The sequence below is a fragment of the Lactuca serriola genome, chromosome 8 (assembly GCF_051521515.1).
Source record: "Lactuca serriola cultivar US96UC23 chromosome 8, Lser_US96UC23_V15, whole genome shotgun sequence".
Lineage (NCBI taxonomy): Eukaryota > Viridiplantae > Streptophyta > Magnoliopsida > Asterales > Asteraceae > Lactuca > Lactuca serriola.
Genome location: NC_136415.1, coordinates 21,427,725 through 21,451,085, shown reverse-complemented (window position 1 = coordinate 21,451,085; position 23,361 = coordinate 21,427,725). Strand labels below are relative to the sequence as shown.

At 37.0% G+C, this 23,361-nt stretch overlaps 1 protein-coding gene and 1 non-coding gene across 2 annotated transcripts; one reads left to right on the top strand and one right to left on the bottom strand.

The window, feature by feature from the left end:
• The first annotated feature begins 9,208 nt into the window (after window positions 1-9,208).
• LOC145071639 (small nucleolar RNA R71) lies at window positions 9,209-9,315 on the top strand. Its single transcript, XR_013690646.1, has one exon. It is a non-coding gene; the product is annotated as a small nucleolar RNA R71 (small nucleolar RNA).
• Window positions 9,316-18,828: 9,513 nt separating this feature from the next.
• On the bottom strand, window positions 18,829-19,761 carry LOC145071346 (uncharacterized). The gene has a single exon (XM_079018250.1). It carries the CDS (start codon window positions 19,608-19,610, stop codon window positions 18,960-18,962), a length of 651 nt encoding a protein of 216 aa, XP_078874376.1. The 5' UTR covers window positions 19,611-19,761; the 3' UTR covers window positions 18,829-18,959.
• Between the last annotated feature and the right edge of the window lie 3,600 nt (window positions 19,762-23,361).

Sequence of the window (23,361 nt, the reverse complement as noted above, 5' to 3'; positions counted from 1 at the left end):
CATGATAATCAAATGCATCTTTTAGCACCCAAATCATCGTTGAGGAACATGTTAAATGCCCTTGGCTGTGGAGGTGTGTCTTTCTTTGGGCAGTCTTTAGAAATATGCCCTTCTTCGTTACACCTATAGCACACCTTCTTAATGGGTGCGCACTTGTTGGCGTAGTGCCCTGTCTTCCCACATTTGTAGCAAGTCATCTCCTCACTACATTTCCCGAAGTGTTTCTTCTTACACTTCTCACACCACTTAGCTTCATCTCTTCCCCCAGATTTCGAGAATTTGCTTTCTTTGTCGATTATTGAAGATCCTTCACGCTTCCTTTTCTCTCCAACTTCAGCTCTTTCCAGACCCTTTTCTTTTATTTGGGTCTCAACATTCTTGGCTGCCCAGATGGCGGCTTTCAGAGTGGTTGCTTGCTTGACTATCGGACCAAAGTCCGCTGGTAATCCATTGGCAAACTTGTTGACCTTGGAAAGTTCAGTTGGAATTAGGTATGGAATAAGCTTCATCTTCTCCGTAAAGCTCGTAGCGTATTCAGTGACGCTCAATTTTCCTTTCTTCAGATTCTGGAACTCATTGTTGATTTCCAGAAGATCTTGCTTAGAGTAGTATTGCATTTTCAGTTGCACCACGAACTCTTCCCAAGACATCTTGCTAGCTTCCCCCTTGGGCATCGAACCGGCCAGTAACTTCCACCAGCTCAGTACTCCAAATTTTAACAGAAGGATTGCAAGAGCGGTCTTCTGCCTGTTGCTACACTCGCAACTTTCAAACATTGTCTCCATTTCGGAGATCCAGTCCATGACTTGCACCGGTGTTGGGCTCCCAGAAAGACATGGTGGTTTGGATGCCATGAAATCCTTGTACTTGCATCCACGTCCGCCATTTCCTCCATCCTGGTTGTTATGGCGAACTATTGGTGGGTTGGCTTGACCAACGGTCCCACTGTAGTTTCCTCCTTCAGACTGCCCTCCATTTACTTCGGGCTCTTCAACTTGAATTGACAATTCTTCGCGATTCTGCCTGATCAGACGCCTGGTTTCTTCCATCTGATTATTCAATATTGCCTGGATCATCACTTGAACTCCGGCCATTGTCATTGGTTCAGGTGCTGCTGCTACAACAAGTATTTGTTCAATCACTGGCATTTGATTCCAGTTTTCCTCAGCATTTCCAACTCCACTCCTCGTTCTCACCATTTTTTATCTATACACCGAATAAGGTGAAATTAGATCCTTATTCACGATAGATATTCAAATCATCCTTATCACTCCAAAACGTTTACATGCTAGTTCTAATATCGTAGACGCACGCTTAGAATCCTAAACACATAAGGTTTCCAGATCCGGTCGGCAACAGACCATAAATCCGAACAATTAACATCACATATGGAAAACATATAACAATTAGCACATAATAGTATTTTAGGCAATTTTCCTAAAATAAACTAGTGATATGTCAATTTAGGTGTACTACCTAAAATATAATGGACACACTCAACTCACAATCATTGCTTAGCATTCTAAGTTTAAGTCTAGAAATAAATCCATATTCCTAGTTCGCTTAAACTAATGCTCTGATACCAACTGTGACATCCCCAATTTCACGGCCAGAAAAGACCGATTTGTTTATGCTTTGTTTTTAAAATCAGAGTAATCGTTTAAAGAAAACTGTTGCGGAATTTGTTCCCAAAAACAAAAATATGATAACCATTTATCCAAACATTTCTCAAAGAGAATGTATTTTCATTAAATAATAAAACCTTGGGATGTCATGTTCGATACAGACCAAAAGCATAAACAATATAAAATAGACCTTACAATAGTTATTTATAACTACTGATCTATAATCCAAAATCTCTCGTCAAGTCCGCCAACTTATACCCTTGTGCCATTACCCGTAATGAAAAGAAAACTGAGTGGGTCAGGCTTGGGAGCCTGGTGAGCATATAGGTTTTTCAACCCACAATAATATAATTATTATATGTAATCAGCAAACAATCAACCCAATTACCCATCCCCATTATCTTCTTAAGGTTTCACCTTAAGAACCAACTATCCTTCATTCATTTATTCGTAAGGAATTGGCACAAATTTCATTGCTGCCAAAGTTTATTTATCAAGTACTAAATCCATAGTTATCAGGCGCTAACTCCATAGTCACCAAGGTTCACTTAACAAGCGCTAACTCCATAGTCGCCAAGGTTTACTCAACAAGCGCTAACTCCATAGTCGCCAACGTTTACTCAACGTGCGCTAACTCCATAGTCGCCAAGGTTCATCAAATAGGCACAAAGTCACATCGTCGCCAAGGTTTATACAATAGGCGCTAACTCCATAGTCACCAACTATCCCATCTACCCAAGTTCTACCCAACATTTTCGTAGATATAAATACTTACACAGTTTAAATCATTTAACATTTGTATAAAACATCAACTCCACACCCATCTCAAATAGACAAATAATGCATAAACACATAGCACGTATTTTATAGCAAATACTTCATATTTATGTGTTAGAAGAAAGTAACTACACCCTCACACATATAAACAACAATATACTTAATACACTCAAACCATACTTGTATTATTATCGTGTTTATGAAAGGTAGTATACACTCACTTGATCAGAAGATGATCAGACAGCATTACGACTTGCAGAAGTAGTAATCCTCAGCAGATCTAGAAGATCTTCACAAAAATCGAACTTCTCGCGGGCAGAGCTTCGGCTCGGGAACCGCACTTCTCGGGATCTTCGGGATCTCGGGACTTGCCTCGGGGCTTGAGTATGATACCGGGGCTTCGGGATATTTCTGGCATGCAAAACGATGCAAAACGGGAGAGAGAAGAGAGGAAATAAACAAAACTCTCGGCTACCCTCGCATCCTATTTATAGAGGCTGAGCCTCGCACGTACGCGGGGCATACAGGTCCGAAATTGTCACTGCGTTCGTCATCCGAAGCCACTAGCTGCGAGTGTCGACATCTTCGGAGTACACGGGGCGTACTTCGGATGAGTCTGATGACTCGTCCTCGGATAATACCGGAATTAAAGATTAAATTTAATTACAAAATATTTAATAAACTTCGGAAATTCATATCTTCCTCATACGAACTCCGTTTTCGACGTTCTTTATATCCACGCGAAGGAGAGACTATGCTCTACAACTTTCGTTTAGACTCCGTCGGCTAATTTTGACTTTTATTTTTATTATTTATTTTTAATAGGCCGGGACAGAAAATTTCGTTATAAATTCATAACTTCTTCGTTTGACGTCCGTTCTTGCCTAACTTTTCGTCGTTTCGCTACTAACAACGAGATCTTCGATTCTCTTTTAGATCGCTAAGGCTAAATATCACTGTAACGTAAATTCACTTTTTACGTCATTCAGCGTTGTGCCGGTTCTGTCGCGAAACTTCAACAAGTCATAACTTCTTCGTTATAACTCGGATTTTGGAGTTCTTTATATGCACGGAAACCTTGTAACATATACTACAACTTAGTTAGGATTATTCATCCTAAATAATCTTCTATCAAAAAGTCATTTTTGACGCTTATCGTCTCTAAATTGACTAGCCCTGATCTACGGGCGTTACAATCGCAACGCATGCATTTGTGTCTAAATTTTTTCCTAAAGACCTCCCATACTCCAAATACTCACAATCCTCATAAACACTTGCCCACTCACCACGAACTATGCTCATTTTATGCAACCCTCCGAATCCATCCGCAGAAAACCTCTTACCCTCAAGGTGTTTTTAATTGAGCAACCCAAGCATACATAATCTAGAATTACAACTTTTTCGATACCACTATGGAGCTCTTTTGAATTCTTCACTTCCTTTAATAATTTGATCTTTGATCTCTTTGAATTCACCACCTTTATTGATTTTTGGTATCTTCAACTTTTTGAATCTTCAGAATTTTGATCTTTTGATCTTCACTTTGATTGCTCCAAAATTCTTACAACTTTTCTTGTAATTCTCTTTTTTTTCTATGTATTTCACTTTTTTTCACTCAAAACCTACATGCTTAAGCAGGAGCGCTCAATCTCAACCTTTATTGGCTAACGATGACAATCTTCCTGGATACATTTCAGGTTTAGGCTGCTAAACATATTGCATCCCTCGGGCTGAGCAGGGTCGTGTTTTTGTCTCATGATTTCACTGGAATAAGGAAGCCAACTAAACATTTGGGTTATCATGCAATTATCAACACAATTCTAACATGGAATCCTAATTATCATTTTTACCAAAATTTTCTAAATTAAATCCTAAGTAATACTTTTGGTATACAAAATTTTAAAATTTAGCCTAAATTAAGACTCTAAATTTTCTATTTTATGTGACCAACCCCCTACCCCACACTTATTTTATGCAATGCCCTCATTGCATATTATGCATGATAAAAACATAAAAAGAAAATAAAGAGGGAATTGGAACAAACTCCCCTGGGATAGCAGTCGATAGATTGATCACTTCCTTTCCAGCTCCAATTCAATTGACTTTAGACATGGGAACAGCTCATCCATGCCTTGGGTGTCAAATCTCGTGTGGGTCGCTCCAAATACTCGGAAAAACAGTGTAAAATCTTCAGGAATTAATATGGAAAGAATAGATAGTCAAGTGGTACTTTAATCAGCATCAAATCAGCAGTCCCTTCGACATGAAACCAAACGACTCGTCGAGTATATATCAGACTCGTCGAGTTACTTCGGGAAATCTTCGGATTTTTGAGAATTAAGGGCGACTCGTCGAGTCAGTTTAATGCACTCGACGAGTTGGTCACTGAATGAAAATATTAGCATTCTGCATTTGATCCAGCTTCCAATAAACTCTCTATACTTTCTATTCACTTCTAGACTCCCTTGCCAACATCTCTAAGGACCGGACTCAATACTTTAACTCTAACGCTCCTTCTTTCTTGACTCTCTTTCTCACTTTGATTCTATGATTCTAACCCTTTTGAAGCTAGCACTCCTAATTCAATTCTGAAAATTGTCAAAGCATTCAAACATCAAATAAACATCAAAAACAAGTTTTAAAAAACATTCAACAAACCAAATAAAAACAAACACAAAAATAAAAAGATTGAAAATTGTTCAATAAAAATGCAAAGAACTCAATCCTCCTCATCATCATCATCATCTTGCCCTGCTCCACTTCCTCCCGCACCACTTCTTCTAGCACTTATCACCTCTTCCCATGATGGAATGTATGGAAAGTTACCACCATCAATGTGTGGAATGTTAAAGTGGTCGAAAAGTCGTATATGTGATTGGTTGCTAAAATTCAAGCTCCGCGCCATTTGGTCTTGTAGCCGCCTCATCTCCACATTGTACCAATCCATTGGTACTTCTTCATTCTCAACCGGAATCACCGACGGCTCTTCCTCAACATCCCGCTCTCTCCTCGATCTAACCCTCCTCCCCGGTGCTTCGGGACCAACCACCGAATCATCATTCGGGATGGCATAATGGCCACCACCATAGTCTTCAATAATCCTTGCTCTCCGGAAAAGAATTGGATTGAAGGGAGGTGTAGGGATCATCGTCATGAAGTTCCATGCACCGCAGTTCATCAACCCGAATGAGTTGGCTAACCGGGTGACAAACATCCCACCGTTGATTCGAGAAGTTTTGCGATCCTTGACCGCACCCTCCGAGAGATATGAAGCTAGACACCAAGGAATGTTGCAAAAAACGCCGGGTGTAATAATGCTCCACAAATAGAAGACATCAAGGTTAGACACCTTGTCATCATCTTTCCTTTGGTTGATGGTGGATGAAATGAGACGATGGATGAGGCGGTGTGTTGGGGATAGAATGCTCCCTTCCTATGCCGACTTCGGAATATAGACCTTGTTACCAATTGTATTCCACCAGCCCGTGCTCGTGACTCCTTCAGGAAACACCATATGGGTTTGTGCCAAAAAGGCCCGAAATATGGGTGTTTAGACTAAGGGCTGATCATAAACCCCTAATCGATAGGCAAGATCCATCACAGAGCATTGACGAAATTCTCCCCCGAGGCAGAAACTAAAGCTTGACGGGTGATAAACATCCACTCCCCCGGTGAAAGATACCGTGGAGAAAAACTCCAAACAAAGCTCCAAATAAACCAGCTCTTGAATACGGAAGACCCGGCTCCACCCGTCACAAATCATTGTTTCGCCTTCATGGTGAAACTCCTTTACAAGATAAGGAGCTAACTCCTCCTCATAGTGAACACTCTGCAACCAATCCCAATCTATCCGGTTGGGCACATAGATCTCCTTCTTCTTGATGTCAACCAACTTCTTCTTCCACTTCCGCAATGTTGAAGCGGACTCGCATTTGTGGGAAAATTAACCAAGGAAAATCCCCTTGGTGGCCACTGGAACTTTGCCCCCTTTCGAACATGATTTCTTTTGTGATGAAACTTGAAAGATTTGAAGAAAACTTAAAGAACAAAGATGAATGCTTGAGAGAAAGTTGAGAGAGAGGCGCACGGCGAGTGTTGTGTGAAAAGAAACTGATTCTTAAGGTTAAAACCCTAGTTACCGGTTGTAAAAGTAATTTCAAAATTATTTTTTTCTGTAAATAATACCGACTCGTCGATTCGGGGTCAAACTCGGCGAGTCTGGTCGCGATGTCAAACTTCTTCTATAATCCATATACACTCGTCGAGTCGTGGTGAGAGTTGGCGAGTCTTTTGCAAAATTCATAAAAAATTTTCATTTATCTAAAAAAAATCATTTCACCCTACACTTAGCCCATGCACACTCTCAAGCAGACATGCCCGACGAATTGGAGAATTAACAATCTAAAAATGAAAGAAAAATTTCAAACAAAACTAAAAAGTAAAAGAAAGCAAACTCTAAATAACGGGTTGCCTCCTGCCAAGCGCTTCTTTTTAAGGAGTCGTTAGCTGGACTCCTTCCCGTCTACGTCTCGTCATCCTCAAGCATCGGGAACGCACGCCTAGTCTTTTGTGGTTTGTACTTGGTCTTGTAAGCGTGAATCTTCTTCTTGTAAGCCCTTTTCAATGCATCTCTTCTCTTTTTCACAGCATCATCCTCAGTTGCTTCGGCTTCCCTTTTCCTCTTTTTCTTCTTTACCCCATTCTTTTTCACCTTCTCTTGCACTTCCTTCTCTTTAATTTTAATTACTTCATATTTCGTGATGGTTCGTGCTTTAGGTTTAGTAGTGAATGATTGATCAGCTTCTACCCTCCTTTCCTTTGTCTCTTCATCCTTTCCTGTGCTCAACCCATCTTCAAACCGAATCGTATCAAGACATGCTACATCGGCGTATTGAACTTTCATTCCCATTCCTCCTTCTGCTGTTTGTTCTTCTAAAGAATCATGAATACTATCTAAATCCAAGGTATGTGAAGAACTAGTAACAAACAGATCTAAGTCGGCCAAGTCTTCGTCAAATTCGACTGGACTCGTCGAGTCCATTAAAGTGACTCGGCGAGTCGGATCGGGTTCTAGTAATTCTTGGGTGCTTTCTGAGTTGGCTCCTTCTAGTAGCTTTTCTAACTCCTCCAAGTCCTTGTTACCATCTCCATCTTCTTCAGAGTGTATCAAAAACTTGCTCGGATCTTCTTTTAGCAAAAGTTCAAGCTCTTTTTGTAATATCTCATCATCCAATTGGATAAATGAGATGTCTTCATTCTTTTCTTCTCCTTGCTTGGCTTCTGGAATAGCTTTAAACATTACAGATTCATCGCCCACCCTTAAGGTCAATGTAGACTCACATATATCAATTAGAGCACACGCGGTGTTCAAGAATGATCTCCCCAAAATAATTGGAATTTCGGGGTCTTCTTCCATATCAACTACCACGAAGTCTACTGGGAAAATAAACTTGTCAACTTTTATAAGGAGATCCTCAGAAACGCCTTGTTGATGAATTATCGTCTTGTCCGCCAAATGGATCTTCATATTCACCGGCCTTGGTTCTGGTAAATTCAACTTCTTACAGTATGACAAAGGCATCAGATTGATGCTTGCCCCCGAATCAGCTAATGCTCGGGTGAAAGCTTCATTACCAAATTGGCACGGAATTACAATATTTCCTGGATCACCCTCCTTTTCAGGTAGCTCATTCATCAATATTTCCGCGACTTCATCCAAATCTTTCCTAGCAGCAAAAAGGCCCTTAAGCAAGTTGAAGTACTTAGGTGTTTGGAGCATTGTTTCCACAAATGGCACATTAACTTGTAAAGCATTAACATGCTTCATGAAGGTTCTGTATGCTTCTACTTTTTCTGCAGGCATGGCTTTGATTGGGTATGGCAGAGGGGGATTATAAGGCTTCAAAGAACTGACAGTTTTCTCATTTACGCATGGACTCGTCGAGTCCGATGGAGTGACTCGGCGAGTCGGATCGGGTTTTTCTGGGTCCGATTCTTCTATCTTTTCTGCCTTCTTCTTGGAGATCCTCAGTGCTTCTGTAATTGTTTCTTCACTGTTGGAGGTTATTACACTTACATTCTCCATTCTTGGATTGGGTTCGGTGTTACTTGGAAGTTGACCCGGTCTTCTATCATTCACTTGATGCGCAAGCTGCCCCAACTGTTTCTCAATGTTGAGAATTGATGCTTGCTGATTCCTTAGCATGTTTTTGGTCTCGTGTATGGCAGCATCGTGATCACTGTGTCTTTTTTCGGGCGCGGCTATAAATCTAGTGAATAACTCTTCTAGATCGGCTTTCTTTTCTACCGGTTCTTCCTTTTGGTATAGTTCCCTCTCCTTCTGCTTGTATTTCTCCTCCTTTGCCTTCTTATACTCTTCGTATGGTAGCCATTCCTTCTTAGGTTTCCGCCAATTTTCATCATATCGATCACCACTTGAATAGAAGACTTGAGCTCTCTTATTTCCATTCTCATCCAAATCACAATCCTTTGTGAGATGGGGCCCTCTACAATTGTCGCATCCTACCCTAATAGCATGGATTGTTTGATCCATTTTTGTCATTCTTTAATCTATACTATCAAGCTTAGCTATCACCGCCGCCATGCTATCATTTGCTGCGTTCACTACCCCCCGACTTATTTCGTTTCTCGGATTGTGGTATTCTCTAGAGTGCTTAGAGAATTCTTCAATTAATTCTTTAATTACCGGGGGCGCCTTCTTTGTGAGCGGGCCTTGAGAATCAAGCAATTGCCTTGTGGTGACATTGACTCCATCATAGAAGATGGAGACCTCTTGTTGGCTATTAAGGTCATGGTGTGGGCAATTTCTAAGTAGGCTCTTGTACCTCTCCCAAGCTTCATAAAGAGATTCTCCGGGTTGTTGCTCGAAGTTTGCAATGTCTTTCTTCAGCTTGGCTATCTTGGAGGGCGGGCAAAAATGGTCTATGAACTATTCTTTCATCTTGGCCCATGTGGTTACCGATCCGGGAGGAAGTGACTTTAACCAATCTTTTGCAGCTCCTTTAAATGTGACAGGAAGCATGCGAAGAAGCTGGGTCTCGCGTGGAACATTCGGTACGTTGAAGTAATCGGCCACATCATTCACTTCGTCCAAGTGCTTATAAGCGTCTTCATGATCCTTCCCGTAAAAAGGAATCTCCTTGAGTTGGGCGAGAATATGGCCTTTTAGTTCGAAAGTAGCGGTCGCGGGAATTGCGGGTTGCACAAGTCCCGGCCCGGTGTCATCACGCATCCTTTTCTTCCATTCCCCCATGGGGATTTCATCAATGTTATCCATTGTGATAGCTAACTCTTCTTCGGAATCGGTTTCGTGCTCGTAAGTATGCTCTTCTTCTTCCTCGGTCTCGTACTCGATATCTTCTTGAATTGGCTCTTCAATTGTCAATGAGGCACTGGATGCTCCTGATTTGCTGCTCTTTTTCTTGCTGAAAACGGACTTTAAGTTTTTGAGTGGTGAGTTCTTTGAAGATGCGGATTCTCCAATGGCTTCGCCCTTGCTCTTCCTTAGCGCGGATTCTGGGTCTTCAAGAGGGGGGACCAAAGGTGTATCGGCTCCTCGGGTCATGAAACAACTATAAACAAAGAAAACAAAAGAAACAAAATGCGTAAAAAGAACAAAAACGAAATAAAAAATTAAAACTGAAACAGCGATGTACTCGCCGAGTCTGCTCGAATGCACTCGGCGAGTTCAAGGCAAAAAACTGAAAAATTTTCTAGTTATCCTAAAAACAGAATTTTATTGAAACTAATTCTACTTACTGAATTACTTTTTAAATAACTTTGTGTAAGATAAATCCCACACAAAGGATCGATTAAACTAGAATTTAATATTAATTTTAGAACCGTTCCCCGGCAACGGCGCCAAAAACTTGGTGTGTGCAAACTCACTTAGTTTTAAACCTACTTTAATTATCAAATAACACACAAAAGGCAGTGAACCTATCAATTGTGGTATAGCTAAATAAGCAGGGTATCGATCATAGGGAACGACAAATTAAAACTAAAAACTAATTTTATCTAAGTTAATTAATAAGTAGGGGTTTTCTCTAGTTTTACAAGACTAGAAACTTACTAACTATTACTAATTTAAAAAACTAGAAAATAAAGACTTAACTAGATTCAATAATTGGAAAGGAACTTCTGTTTAGTTCAACTTGGTTGACTCTATGGTTGATTTCAAGGTAATGGTGCAATGGATTAATTCTTTCGTTGGTTACCAATTCAAGTGATTAGATTCGTATTCACTACCCTAATCCTTAGCAAATAAACTAACTTAAACAGTGGCCAATTGTCTAATTTAATTAAATTCACTAGATTAATTATTAGGGTTAAGTTAGACTTGCAATAGTTAACTAAATTATTCTTTTAATCAACTTCTTGTTTGATGGTCATCTTACAAGCTTGCACATGGATTTACTTAATTTTCTTATTAATTCTAGTTTCATATTCATTAATCCTAGACATATAGCATAGTGATCACATAGCATATGAGGTTAATAATTAATCGATGTTCATGCTAGTCAATTATCTTCCTATTAACAAAAAATTAATTATTATTCACACACAAGGTTCTTTAGCAAGCTTAAAATAACAAAAATTCACCAACTTGGAATTAATCCTACCAATCAATCAAACCATATTGTCAACTTTGTATCCCCAAATAGAAGTCTAAAAGTTTTAGCTCATAATTGAAGTAAATAACAGCAAACAAACAAAGTCAAATTGCTTAACCATAATGATAAAACAAAAGAATAAGTGAAATGATGAAATTTTGCCTCAATTACTCTCCGGAATTGAATTCTAGCTTCTTTCGTCGTCTTCTAGGGTTTCTCTGGCTTCTCAATCGCAGCAAAGCACTTCTGAATCGTTCCAGAACTCCTCTCAATCGATCTGAGGAATTATGTATAAATATATGAACCGACTCGTCGAGTCCCTCTCACATTCCCTGTATTGTGGTAACTCTCTGGGATCCTGAGTCATTATCTTCTCGATTCTTCGATTAGACTCGCCAATTAGTCGATCTGACTCGCCGAGTCAGTGCTAATTTTAGTGTTTTTCTTCTTTATTTCATCCTCGATCTTCTAACTGTTTCTCCCGCTTCCTTTCGCTTCCAAGCTTCATCTTTGGACTGAAAATATAATTTAAACACTTTTAAGTACCTTTTGTCCATAATATGCAATAATTTGGCTAATAAATGAATAATAATGTATACTTAATATGAACCAATTATGCACATATCATTACTTCAAAACATGCTACTTGCATATTCATAAAAGCAATATTTTACATTGATAAAGAGATTACAAATGACTGGATACAAACCTACTATTACAAAGTGTTATATATTACACAACTACCCAGGATACTATACATTTATATATACATGATCCCTAAACACAAAAGTAATATTACAACTATTCTAAACCTTCCGATAGTATATGACTATACTGGTTATTTATCTCCTGCAAATTTGTTAAACATTGAGAGGGTAAGCAGTGACGCTTAGTGAGTTCAATAATAGATACAATATAACGTTATGCCATATATATATACTTCAATATGGCAGAAGCAAAGAGGAACAAGGAACAACAAGGGCATATGTGAATCATGTGTCAAACTTTTCATATCAATCATTGATTTGATTCAAAGATATACAATCAATGAGACATAACGATTTCCATACTAGATATACATCAACAAAGCTTCGGCCCAAATGGCACAGAAGACATACAACTTCAGATTAACATTTTGGTAGATTTCAGGCTTTCAGCCCTGTCTAACCTTCTGCCAATATCATAGAATAGAAATCATTCTCTTACGGAGACATGTTCTACATGGCCAGAGGCTACATACCAGTACCAACGTGAATCTAAGTCCTTTCACTGATCACATGGCCAAAGGTATTTCTTTGCTATTAAAAATAGCAAATAAAAATAACACGGGAAAATAACCCGGAATAATAACACTCAAAAGCACATATCACATATAACACATAACATACAATTGTTCCTATATATTAAACTCACCGTGAAATAACTGGGGGCTAAAATAGTAATTTGAACAACATTTCGACTCTAAATATGACTTTCTTCGTTGAAAATCGGAAGATTTATTGAAAACCGGGCTCTGCGAAGGTAGAGCTTCAAAATCGAAAAGATAAATTTTTTGGGCTTCTCGGGAACTTCGGGATGTGTTTTGGGTGCTAAAATTGATACCGGGGCTTTATGGGATGTCAAAATAGTGAAAATATTGAAAAAGGGGTCAAAATTGGCAATTTTCCAAAATTACCCGAGAAGGCTCGCAAGCCTTGTATTTATAGGGGTGAGAGGGTTCGGATCCGAGGGCTGAGAAGGCTGCACGCGGCAGTAGATGCGAGGGCCAGGTGGCTCGTTCAAGGCTCGGACATGCGAAGGGGGCAGCTGGCGCTTCGGACTCCGGACCAGACACGCGTCGGTCTTTGGACCTGCCATGATTCGGATGACTCAGCGAGATTGGACACGGGGCATGCTTCGATTGGGCCTCCTTACGGTCGAATCAGCAGCGAACGCGTGGCTACTGTTCATGCGAGGTGACATGGCCGATCTTATCCATGCGGAAATTCTCGGAAAATGTGCCCCAAACTTCTAAAATCCATAATTTTCGTATACGAGCTCCGTTTTTGACGTTCTTTATATGCACGCGTAGGTAAAATTATGCTCTACAACTTTCGTTTAGACTTCGTCGGCTAATTTTGACTTTATTTTTAATATTATTATTTTTAACAGACCGGGACAGGAAAATCCGTTAAAAATTCATAACTTCTTCATCCGACATCCGTTTTCGTCAGACTTTTTACCGTTGTACTACTAATGGCGTTCTTTTTATCGAACTTCTCGGTTTATCAAATACTACAACTTTCATTTAGATTAATAAGACTAAAAAGTAGTTTATCAAAAACTCACTTTTTACGTCATTCGGCGTCGTGCTGGTTTTGTCGCGGATCTTCGATTGGTCATAACTTCTGCATTATAACTCGGATTTCGATGACTTTTTGCTTAAATGTTTTTAACGAGATTATCTATAACTTTCAATAATAAAATTTTACTTATTCCAAATTTTATATTTTCATTAAATTTCACTATTTGACTTTTAATTGGAATCTCATAAGACTTCCAATATTTTTTGAGTGATTCTAAACATAGTTTTACTTCATTTCTAGTAAAACTATATGTTATAACTCAACACTCAATTTCACATAATATTTCATAATATTATTCTCTTTTATAATTTACAATACACGATTTCAAAACATGAATGTTACATGTTATACATATAAAGAAAATATTTTTTAGACTTTTAAAAATATTACTTAAGTTAGCAGAAAACCTATAACACTCACTAACCTTGTGTTGACCCTCAAAACTACATGTATTCTCAGTAAATCACTAAACAAACATTCAAGATGGATTGGATTATAGGTGACCTAGTTTACTTGCGGTTGTATTATATGCCTAGCTATCTGTTAAGGCAATTCATGTACTATTATTATCTGTAAAAACCTTGTATTCAAACATCAAGATGTAATTCAAATTCTACTTTGTTTATTGTTGTACTTGTGCTATATATTTAGTTTACATATGATCCATGAACTTAGTAGTACAGTCCGACGTGTTCCGCCGCCTCGGCAGGGGGTATGACATTATGACTTTTGGTCTTTTCATATGTATTACCTCAAACCACTTTCATTACACTTCTTATGACTATATATCTAAGAGATAAAATAAGATTCCAAATGTTTAATATTAATAAGAAATTAATAAGTGGTTATGTGGTTAGTTAAAATTTGATGTATAGTTGACATTTAGTCATTTAAACACTACTAGAAGTGAACTAGTCTACAACTTGCTAAGGTGGTTATTACTCCAAGAATACATGTCCTTATTCTATTTTTATGTTTTAATGATCTAAATTTCATTTTATAAGATATCATATTTCTATTATATGTGAATATTGTAAGTATTATGTGTTGCGTTCATGAAATGATGTTTCATAATGTGTTTTGAGAGTGGAGACAATTTTATTCATATTGAAATGAGTTTAATCATGATCATATAAAACAATATTAGGATGGGAAATTGAGACTTGTATGGTCCAAACACTTGAGATTGCCTTTGATATCCAAATATGGACATTATGTAAGATTGTGAATTGTGTCCAAGTAAACCTCTACATACGAAAGTTGTGAATAGTTTCAAGTGAAACTTCCACGTGCTGGTTGAGTCTTGTAATCCCTTCACGTGGTATTTGTGTCGTCGTTCATTTGTACATAGTATACTGTTTTCTTTGAGACTATGTAGGGAATGAGCTTTGTGATATTTCTTTACATGTGCTTCGTAGCCAATTTTTCCTCTCTAAACTTGCCATGAGAGTCCCGTTATAATGAAATAAACAACTTGAGAGATTTCAATATTGATAATGAGATTGGGATTATAAGCATGTGCATGTCAATTGCATTGCATTCTTTAATGTTGTTGATTATTATTAATGAGTTTAATGTTGTTTAGTAATGCGTACTTTGAAATGATTTTGATCCAAATATTGATATTATACAAACATTTTGTTAATAATAGTTTAGAAGCTTGTGTGTCCAACGGTATATTGTGTTGACATGGTGCTCTCATTCAAGTAGTTGAATATTCAAGTATCGTCTGTAATAGTGATTTAGTTTAACAATAGTTTAGAAGCTTGTGTGTCGGCTTTTATAAAAAAAATTAAAATAAATGATTTTGGATTGCCACCATAACTATTTGGACAAAATGCAGAAAAACATAATCATTTATCTATCAGCATTCAGAAAACCCTTACATTTTGTTTATACTTTATATGCAGAAAAAACCTTACATTTTCAATTTTTAGGTTGACATAGAAAAAAACTAACGTCATTTATTTTTGCTTAAGTAAATGATATATTTCTCACGTTTTACCTTTAGACAAGAGGCAACATCGTTTGTTTTTATTTTCATGTCAACTTAAAAACGAAAAATATAAATGTCATGTCACAAAAAAACCTGTAATTTTTTAAAAAAACGGATATTTTGGTTAATGCGAAAATTAACTAAAAATATAAAGGTTTTTCTACATATAAATAATATATAAAAGTTTTTCCGAATACTAGTAGATAAATAGTTGTGTTTTCTATATTTTATCCTAACTATTTTGTTGATTAAACTAAAAATATAGTTGTTAAACTTATTTGTTCTTACATATTTAGTTTTTGAAAGTATTAATTTCAATTTATATGTTTACATATAAATACATTTCTTTGCGTTAAATTTCATCTTTAATACATAGAGTAGAAATTTTGGCTAAAATAAAATAAATTAAATACGTCGAATAAATTTTAAAAGTATCCAAATATTTTTGAATATATCACATCCTAAATCGTTTCACTAATCATTATAAAATACTTTTTTAATTATTATTTAATAGATATAAATTTTTAAAAACATGTGATGTCATCCTCACTCTACCCAATTTTGCTAATTCTAAAAGTGAAAACTTACTAATGATGATCCATTGACCAACACTTCGGCTTTCTTAACTCGATTTTTATGAGGATTTTCTATAAGGCCGGACGGAGCGGGGAAGGGTCGCGGGGAGGTTTCCGCCAGGTGGAACACCGCACCGTGGGTGCGGGGAAGGGTGGTGAGGGAAGCCTCTCCTACGTTCTCTCTCCTGCTGTGATTGGGTGTTATTTATTATTTCTTTCTTTTTTTGAATATTCAACAGTAAAAAAAAAAAAAAAAAAAAAAATTTTTTGGGCTGTAACGGCTAAATGGATTTAAATCCATTTTTTTTTGTTTTTTGTTTTTTTAACCTTTTTACATACCTATAAATACACAACGATTTACCATGAAACAAAATTCACACAAATTCTCGACTCTCTCCACTTTCTTCTCAAAAAAAAAATGAATCCCGACAATCAAACCCCACCTTCCGATCGAAGGAAAAAAAGTCATTGTTCGAGTATAAACATCCCCTCTCGAAACATTTTTGCTATCGATTCATCACCACAAGGAGTTTATCACCCCCAACTCGATGCTCCCATTCAATCCCCATAACAATTTTCAATACCAAAATGTTGACAATATTATCCGATGCAAGTTCCAAATGTTTCGCCGCAAATGTTTTCAAACTTTGTTGTGTTTCCGGATCAACGATCGTTAAATCAACCTCAACCTCAAACCCAAACTCAAACTCAAACCCAAACCCATCAACAACGCTAACTTGTGGATGAATTGGATGACTCGAAAGAAGAAGAGATGGTTCCCGAAACTCAACCCACACCACCCCCACAAAGACGTAAAGGGAAAAAACAAGCATGCGAGGGTGTCGCACAACCAGGAAGACAAAAGCCGACCGCATGGCTTCCACACGAAGAGCTAGTTTTGGTCAAATCTTGGGCTGACATTTCTGAAGATTCGATTCAAGGAAACGTACAACTGGGAGACCATTTTTGGTTTCGCATTTTAGAACGGTTTCGAGAGGAGCTAGAAAAATGTGACGACTACCGTACGAAACATCAAATGAATTCGAAGTTTCGAGAAATAGCAAAGGGGGTTTCAAAAATAAATGGGTTGTACAACAACCTAAAAACCCAACGGAAAAGCAGCCAAGGGGACGAACAAATACTTCAAGAAGCTTTGCAGTTTTACCTTGAAGAAGTCGGAAAACCATTCAAGTGGCACGATTGTTGGAAATTATTGGTTCGATGTCCTGGGTGGAAAAAATACGAGCAAGATTTTGTTTTTGGAGTCCAACAATCAAAGCGAACGAAAACGGGCTCTAGTGGTTACGCAACCTCCTCCGATGCTCGGGTCGGTCTAGATTTAAATCAGGATGACGAACTCGAGCTAGAAGAAATTGTCCACCCAATGGGTAGGGACAAAGTGAAGAGAAAGGGAAAAGGGACTTCTTCGGGTGCATCTGATTTCAACGTGGACATCGACGAAATGCGGAAAATAACATCGTCGTTTGATCGATATAATCTTAATTTCTCCGAACATTAAGCTTTCGACAAAGAAAAAGAAGAAACAAGGAAAAAAGAGCGGGCGGAGAGACAAGAAATGGAAGATATGAAGTTTTTGATGGAAAACATCGAACATCTCTCGGGACCGGTTCTCGATCTCGTGATGAAGAAGAGGGAAAAAATTATGAAAAAATATTTTCCGTAGGTCGTTGGTTTGTTTAGTTTTTAGTTTGTGTGTGTGTGTGTGTGTGTTTTTTTTATTTTCTAGTTTTTTAAATTTTAGGTTTAATGTAAGTTTTATTTTAATTAATGAAATGCTTTTTATTTTTAATTAAATTTTATGTTTAGTATTAATTTAAAAATTATAAATCATAAAAAAAAAGCTTATTTAAAAAAAAAAAAAAAAAAAGTGAATGAAGAGCTTTCCACCCATTCATTGGGTTTTAGATGATAGAAAAAAATGTGAGGGAAAAGAAGTATGACCCACAAAAAATGAGGGAAAAGAAGTATGACCCACAAAAAAAGGGAAACTTACCTCTCATACCCATTGGTCTAAATATCCATCCCTCATGATTTGACTTTTTGTCTTTAGTTGTTTTTTTTTTCGTATTTTGTTTTTAATTCATTTTTAATTTATATTATTATTATTGTTGTTGTTGTTATTATTATTATAAATTTTGAACAAAATTTTATAATTCGGACGACATTATAAAATTCGAGCGGTTATATAAAATCCGTTTTTAATTATTTTTTATTATATATTTTAACAATATTATTATTATTATTATTATAAATTTCGAACAACATTTTATAAATCGGATGACATTATAAATTCAAACAACTATATAAAATCGATTTATAAATTCGGCGGACATTGTAAAAAAAATAAAAAAGGAATATAAACAAAAAAATGATATCAAATCAAATGTCAAAAAATTGATTAGATTGAATTTAGGGGGTAAATTTGGTTAAGAGGATACTTATAGCACAACTTATAAGAGGATACTTATAGTACAACTTTTTTTTTAGCAAATACATCAACTATTTATATGCTTCTTTGTTAAGTTCACTCTTGGAATAAAGAAGAAAGAATGTAAAATGGATCTAAAAGATAATTAAGGAATTAACATACTTAATAATTATGTTTGATTTTCATTATGACAACTATTAGAAAAGTAATGTGTATATATATATATATATATATATATATATATATATATATATATATATATATATATATATATATATATATATATATATATATATATATATATATATATATAAATTTACATCAATTTAAACTATAAGTATTAAGTTTTTTAAATACAATGGTGGACTATTTCACTTGTTTGTCAAACACTCAATACTACATGACACTAATTTCTCAATAAACTAATGTAAAAAATAGAAGATCTACCATAAAAAATTAATCACAGTGTTACCAAAACACAAAATAATTCCAGTGACATAAAAAAAATCTGATAAATAAAATAAAGAAATACAAGGGTAAAATGGTAATTTTGCCATGACTAATTAGCCATGGCAACAGGATGAACAAAGCCAATGCTTCTTTGGTTAGGCATAGCAAGCATTGCAGTATGATCCAAAAAATCATTCAAAGACACCACAATTTCCAAAATTACCCTCAGATCATCACCACATGAAAACCCCTTGTTCCCAATTTTTCTCACTGCATACACATAAAAGGTTATGCAACCTTTCCTGAACTTGAACCGGGCCATTTCACAACCGGTCAGACCCTTGATCAGCTTCCGGTTCACTTCCCCTAACGGTATCTCCGTCGGCCACATCCGGTCCACCGCAACCTTCATGTTTTCCGATTCGAAGACGAACAGGACCACCTTCGACTTCTTGGTGCCGAGGCCGAGGGTGAGCGTGTGCCAAGCATGGTGGGCTAAGATGGTGAAGGTTGAGGGGAGGAAAGCGGCGGTGGAGAGGAAAGTGGGTGACGGTTTGTGGTGGGTGGTCATTGGTGGTAGGGAGAGGAGCCGGAGGAGTTCGAGGTGTCTGGCACGGCGGATGGTGAAGGATTTGACTATGAATTGGCCGCCGAAACGGAGACCTTTGACATGAGAGGAGGGTTTAAATGAGAAATCTGAGTTTGAGTGGTGGTGTTTTTGCTTCTTTTTCTTGTTTTTCTTGTGTTCTTTTTCTTCCATTGTGGCGATGGACGGTGGTTGTTGGTGGCGATGATACTTTTGGGAGAGATGTCAGAGGTGGGTGTGCGTGATTATCACGATTACAGACCAATAGAGAGCTTTTTGTGATGCTACTCCTGGTCAAAAGGGCAAGTGGCGTTTCTGGGCCTTCTGGCTTTCTGACATTGTAAAATATTTATTAAATTACGAATAAAATATAAAATTCAAAGTAAATTACACAAATGGTCCTGGTGGATTTGGTTAGCTACGTGTTTAGTACCTATTTTTTTAAATGATTATATTGTCTTTGCCAAATATTTTTAATTAGTTAAATAAATATTTGACAAAATTTCATAAATGGTCCCTCTGGTTTCTAAAAAGTATCATTTTCAAGATAACTTTAGGAAACATTGTACCGATCGTCCTTGTGGTTTCTATACATGATTTTCTGCTGTTAAATCTAACTTTTGAGATGTTAATACTTTTAAAATGACCCATTTACCTTTGGATTATTTATGAAAATGTAATATACCACAAAGAATTTTTCTGTAATTTGATTAAAATGAACAAAGTCTATTTTTTTATATATCATTTTAGAAAGAAAAAAAAAAAAACACGACATTTACGTACGTAGAATCATCACTTACAAGAAGATGCATCTTATTAGCCAAAGCTACAACTCCAATTCTTAACACTAGAAGCGCTATAATCTAGTAATAGTTACATTAGTGGTGGTTTTTGAGGATATGAACATATGATTATAGCTAGAAGATAAGCTACTCTTGGAGGCTGAAAAATGTCCTTGAATTGGAGTATTCTCTGCAACAACTATAATTTTTCTTACTATTTGAGGCTATGGAAAACACCTTATGGCTTATCTATTAGTTTCATGTGCTTGTATTTCTATTTCCTCATCACCTGAAAGGTTATGAGATGATTGTGAGCTTTTAAAGGTCTTGGGAATAAAAGGGGTTCTTGAAATTTTAGTTTCCTCTTTGATGGCAATTTGCAAAACCTCTTTGATAACAATTTGTTCTAAAAGGATTATCATGAGTATAACAAAGGGAAATCAATATATCAATGAGGAGACCACCTGTGTGTGTGTTCCCACAAGCAGTCATGATTATGGTGAATCCTACAACTTGTGGATGCTGGTTACATAGGAACACAATAATAACACCTAACAAGAACCTTAAAATTGTAATGATTAACACATTGACATGGTTGAACCACCAAAGAGAAAGGTTATGGATGGTAATGGATCGGCCTAAGTCGGTAAATATAAGGCATGGTAAAAATAAAAAGAGTGAATACTAGCTTGAATATGGCTTAGGGGATGATATGGGATTTCCGGTGAGCAAATATAACCTCATAACAGTTATTGATATAATTTTTGGTAATGGAACCACTGCACGTACAACCATGAGCTAAAATTAAACCCAAATGCATGAGTAAGATGGAGGAAGTGCATAGTGAAGGTAAGGGCCGAAGAGTTGGAGTCTTAGTTGTGAATTCTCCCGGTGCCCCCAATGATTTTTGATTTTTGATTTTTGATTTGATTATTGTTCCATATTTTTCCTTGTACATTTAGGAGTCTTACTTTCTCTAGCTTCAGTGGAGCCGGTTGTAACTGTATTTATTGACATGCGTATGGTTGACTTTTTGTTTATATATTGTACAATACAACAGAAGCAGGTGGGAGTGAAGAAACATGGGCAATGGGTAACGTCCCAAAAAACCATAGTAAAAATTTTGCAGTTATAAAAGGAAATAAACCATTTTTTCATAAAGCATAAGTCATCAAAATATTCTTTCACAACCATATTGTAAAATCAGAGTATCAAACATAATGTCTCCCAAAAACATATCGACCAATGGATGAAGTGTACAATCAGACCTATGCCTTTCCCCAATCCTCTGAAGTACCTGAAACATTTAAATCCACAATTTTAAGCCAAAGCTTAGTAGGTTCTCCAAGACACCCCACACAACAATACACATACACTGCATGCACACATGAGCCTACAATCTGACTGGACCGCATCACTAGGCCTACAGTCTGACTGGACCACCTCGTAAGGCCTACAGTACACCTGGACCAGTCTCCTGAGCCTATAACATTGTGTCGGAGCACACTCCTAAGCCTGCAACATAGAGCTAGACTACTCTCCCGAGCCAACAACACAGGACTAGACCGCTCTCCTTAGGCCTATAATATTAACCAAACTGCTTGGGTATCTTGGCCTACAACACAGAGCCGGACCGCCTCAACCCAACCACAATATGTCTACATACGTAAACAAACAATAACAAGCAAACACATGTAATCATAATAGAGCTACCAGTCTAATAGATCACTACAACATATCAACGTTCTACACACAAGGATACATACTGCAGTACAAATTATAGTGAGAAAAATCACATCGCAGGCTAGAAGACAAACAACACATCTCTCATGAAACAAAGACTAGTGCTATGAGCCACCTAGAAAACAATCAGAGGTACATCCTCAATCTATAGTAAAAAAACACTCAGGTTGACTAAAAGTCAACTTGGTCAAAAAGTCAATGATCAACGATCAAAGTTAACAGTCAAAACCAACACAGTTAGCCACCACATCATGGACAAGAATTTTCCATGACATGGCCGTCTCACGAAAAAAAATAGTCACGGGAAACTTCTTTCGCCACGACATGGGAACTACTCTTGGATTGAGGCTTACAAAAGGCTTCCTTACACCCAACATCTCATAAAAATACTTGTTTTATTGACATGCATGTCCAATGCATGTCTTGAACTCTAGTTAGGTGAAAATGGTGAAATTGAGATCAAAACCTCATGATGGAACCAAAACTCTATAAAACTTTAGATATGAAACATGAAACCACAAATGCACCTCAAGGATCTATAAAGTTGCCAACTTTATGGAACTCAACCACTCAAACCACCTTAAACATGAAGAAAAGTGCATAAAAGCTTAGATCTAGAAGGATAGCACACAAAGGTGGAAACTTGAGACTTACAAAAGTCCAAAAGGTATGCAAGAAGGTGATGAGGAGATTTTTTTGTTGGATCTATGCACCAACAACACCTTCTTCTTATTCAATGCCACTAAAAACCACCATAAAGCTTCAAGAGGTTAACAATGAAGGATGAAGGTGAGAAAACCCTAAACATCACATCCCTTAAATAGGGATCTAAATCCGGATAATTAGAGTTTTGCATAATGGCCTCCACCACATCATGACCATGCCATTTCCATGTCATGGTGCGTTAAAAGGATACGCGTTCCTTATAGCCTTGTCACACTGTGGTGCTTACTCCACTATGTTGTGGGCATCACCAAATTCCACATGTAAAAGGTCCAAAATGACCAAGCCTCAAAAGAAGTATTCCTAGAACGGGTGTTACACGATGACCCTTAGTGGATATTAGTGGTGATAGAGGTAGTGGTTATAAATGTCATGGATGAGAGCGATGATGGTTAACATTGCTGATAGAGGCAATCTTGACAATGGTGGAACAACATTAACATACAAAGAGGAAGGGAACATGGGTGATAATTTGGGGGAAGGGATAGAGTTTTAATTTTATTTAGAGGATGTTGCAGAAACAATAGAGAAAAATACAAAAAAAGGGTAAATAGATCATTTCATATATATATATATATATATATATATATATATATATATATATATATATATATATATATATATATATATATATATATATATATATAACCTCTGTTTTTAACGAAACTAGCTAACAG

Coding starts and splice junctions, on each gene's coding strand:
- LOC145071346 (XM_079018250.1), bottom strand. CDS start 19,610: ATGGAAGAAAAAGAACACAAGAAAAACAAGAAAAAGAAGCAAAAACAC.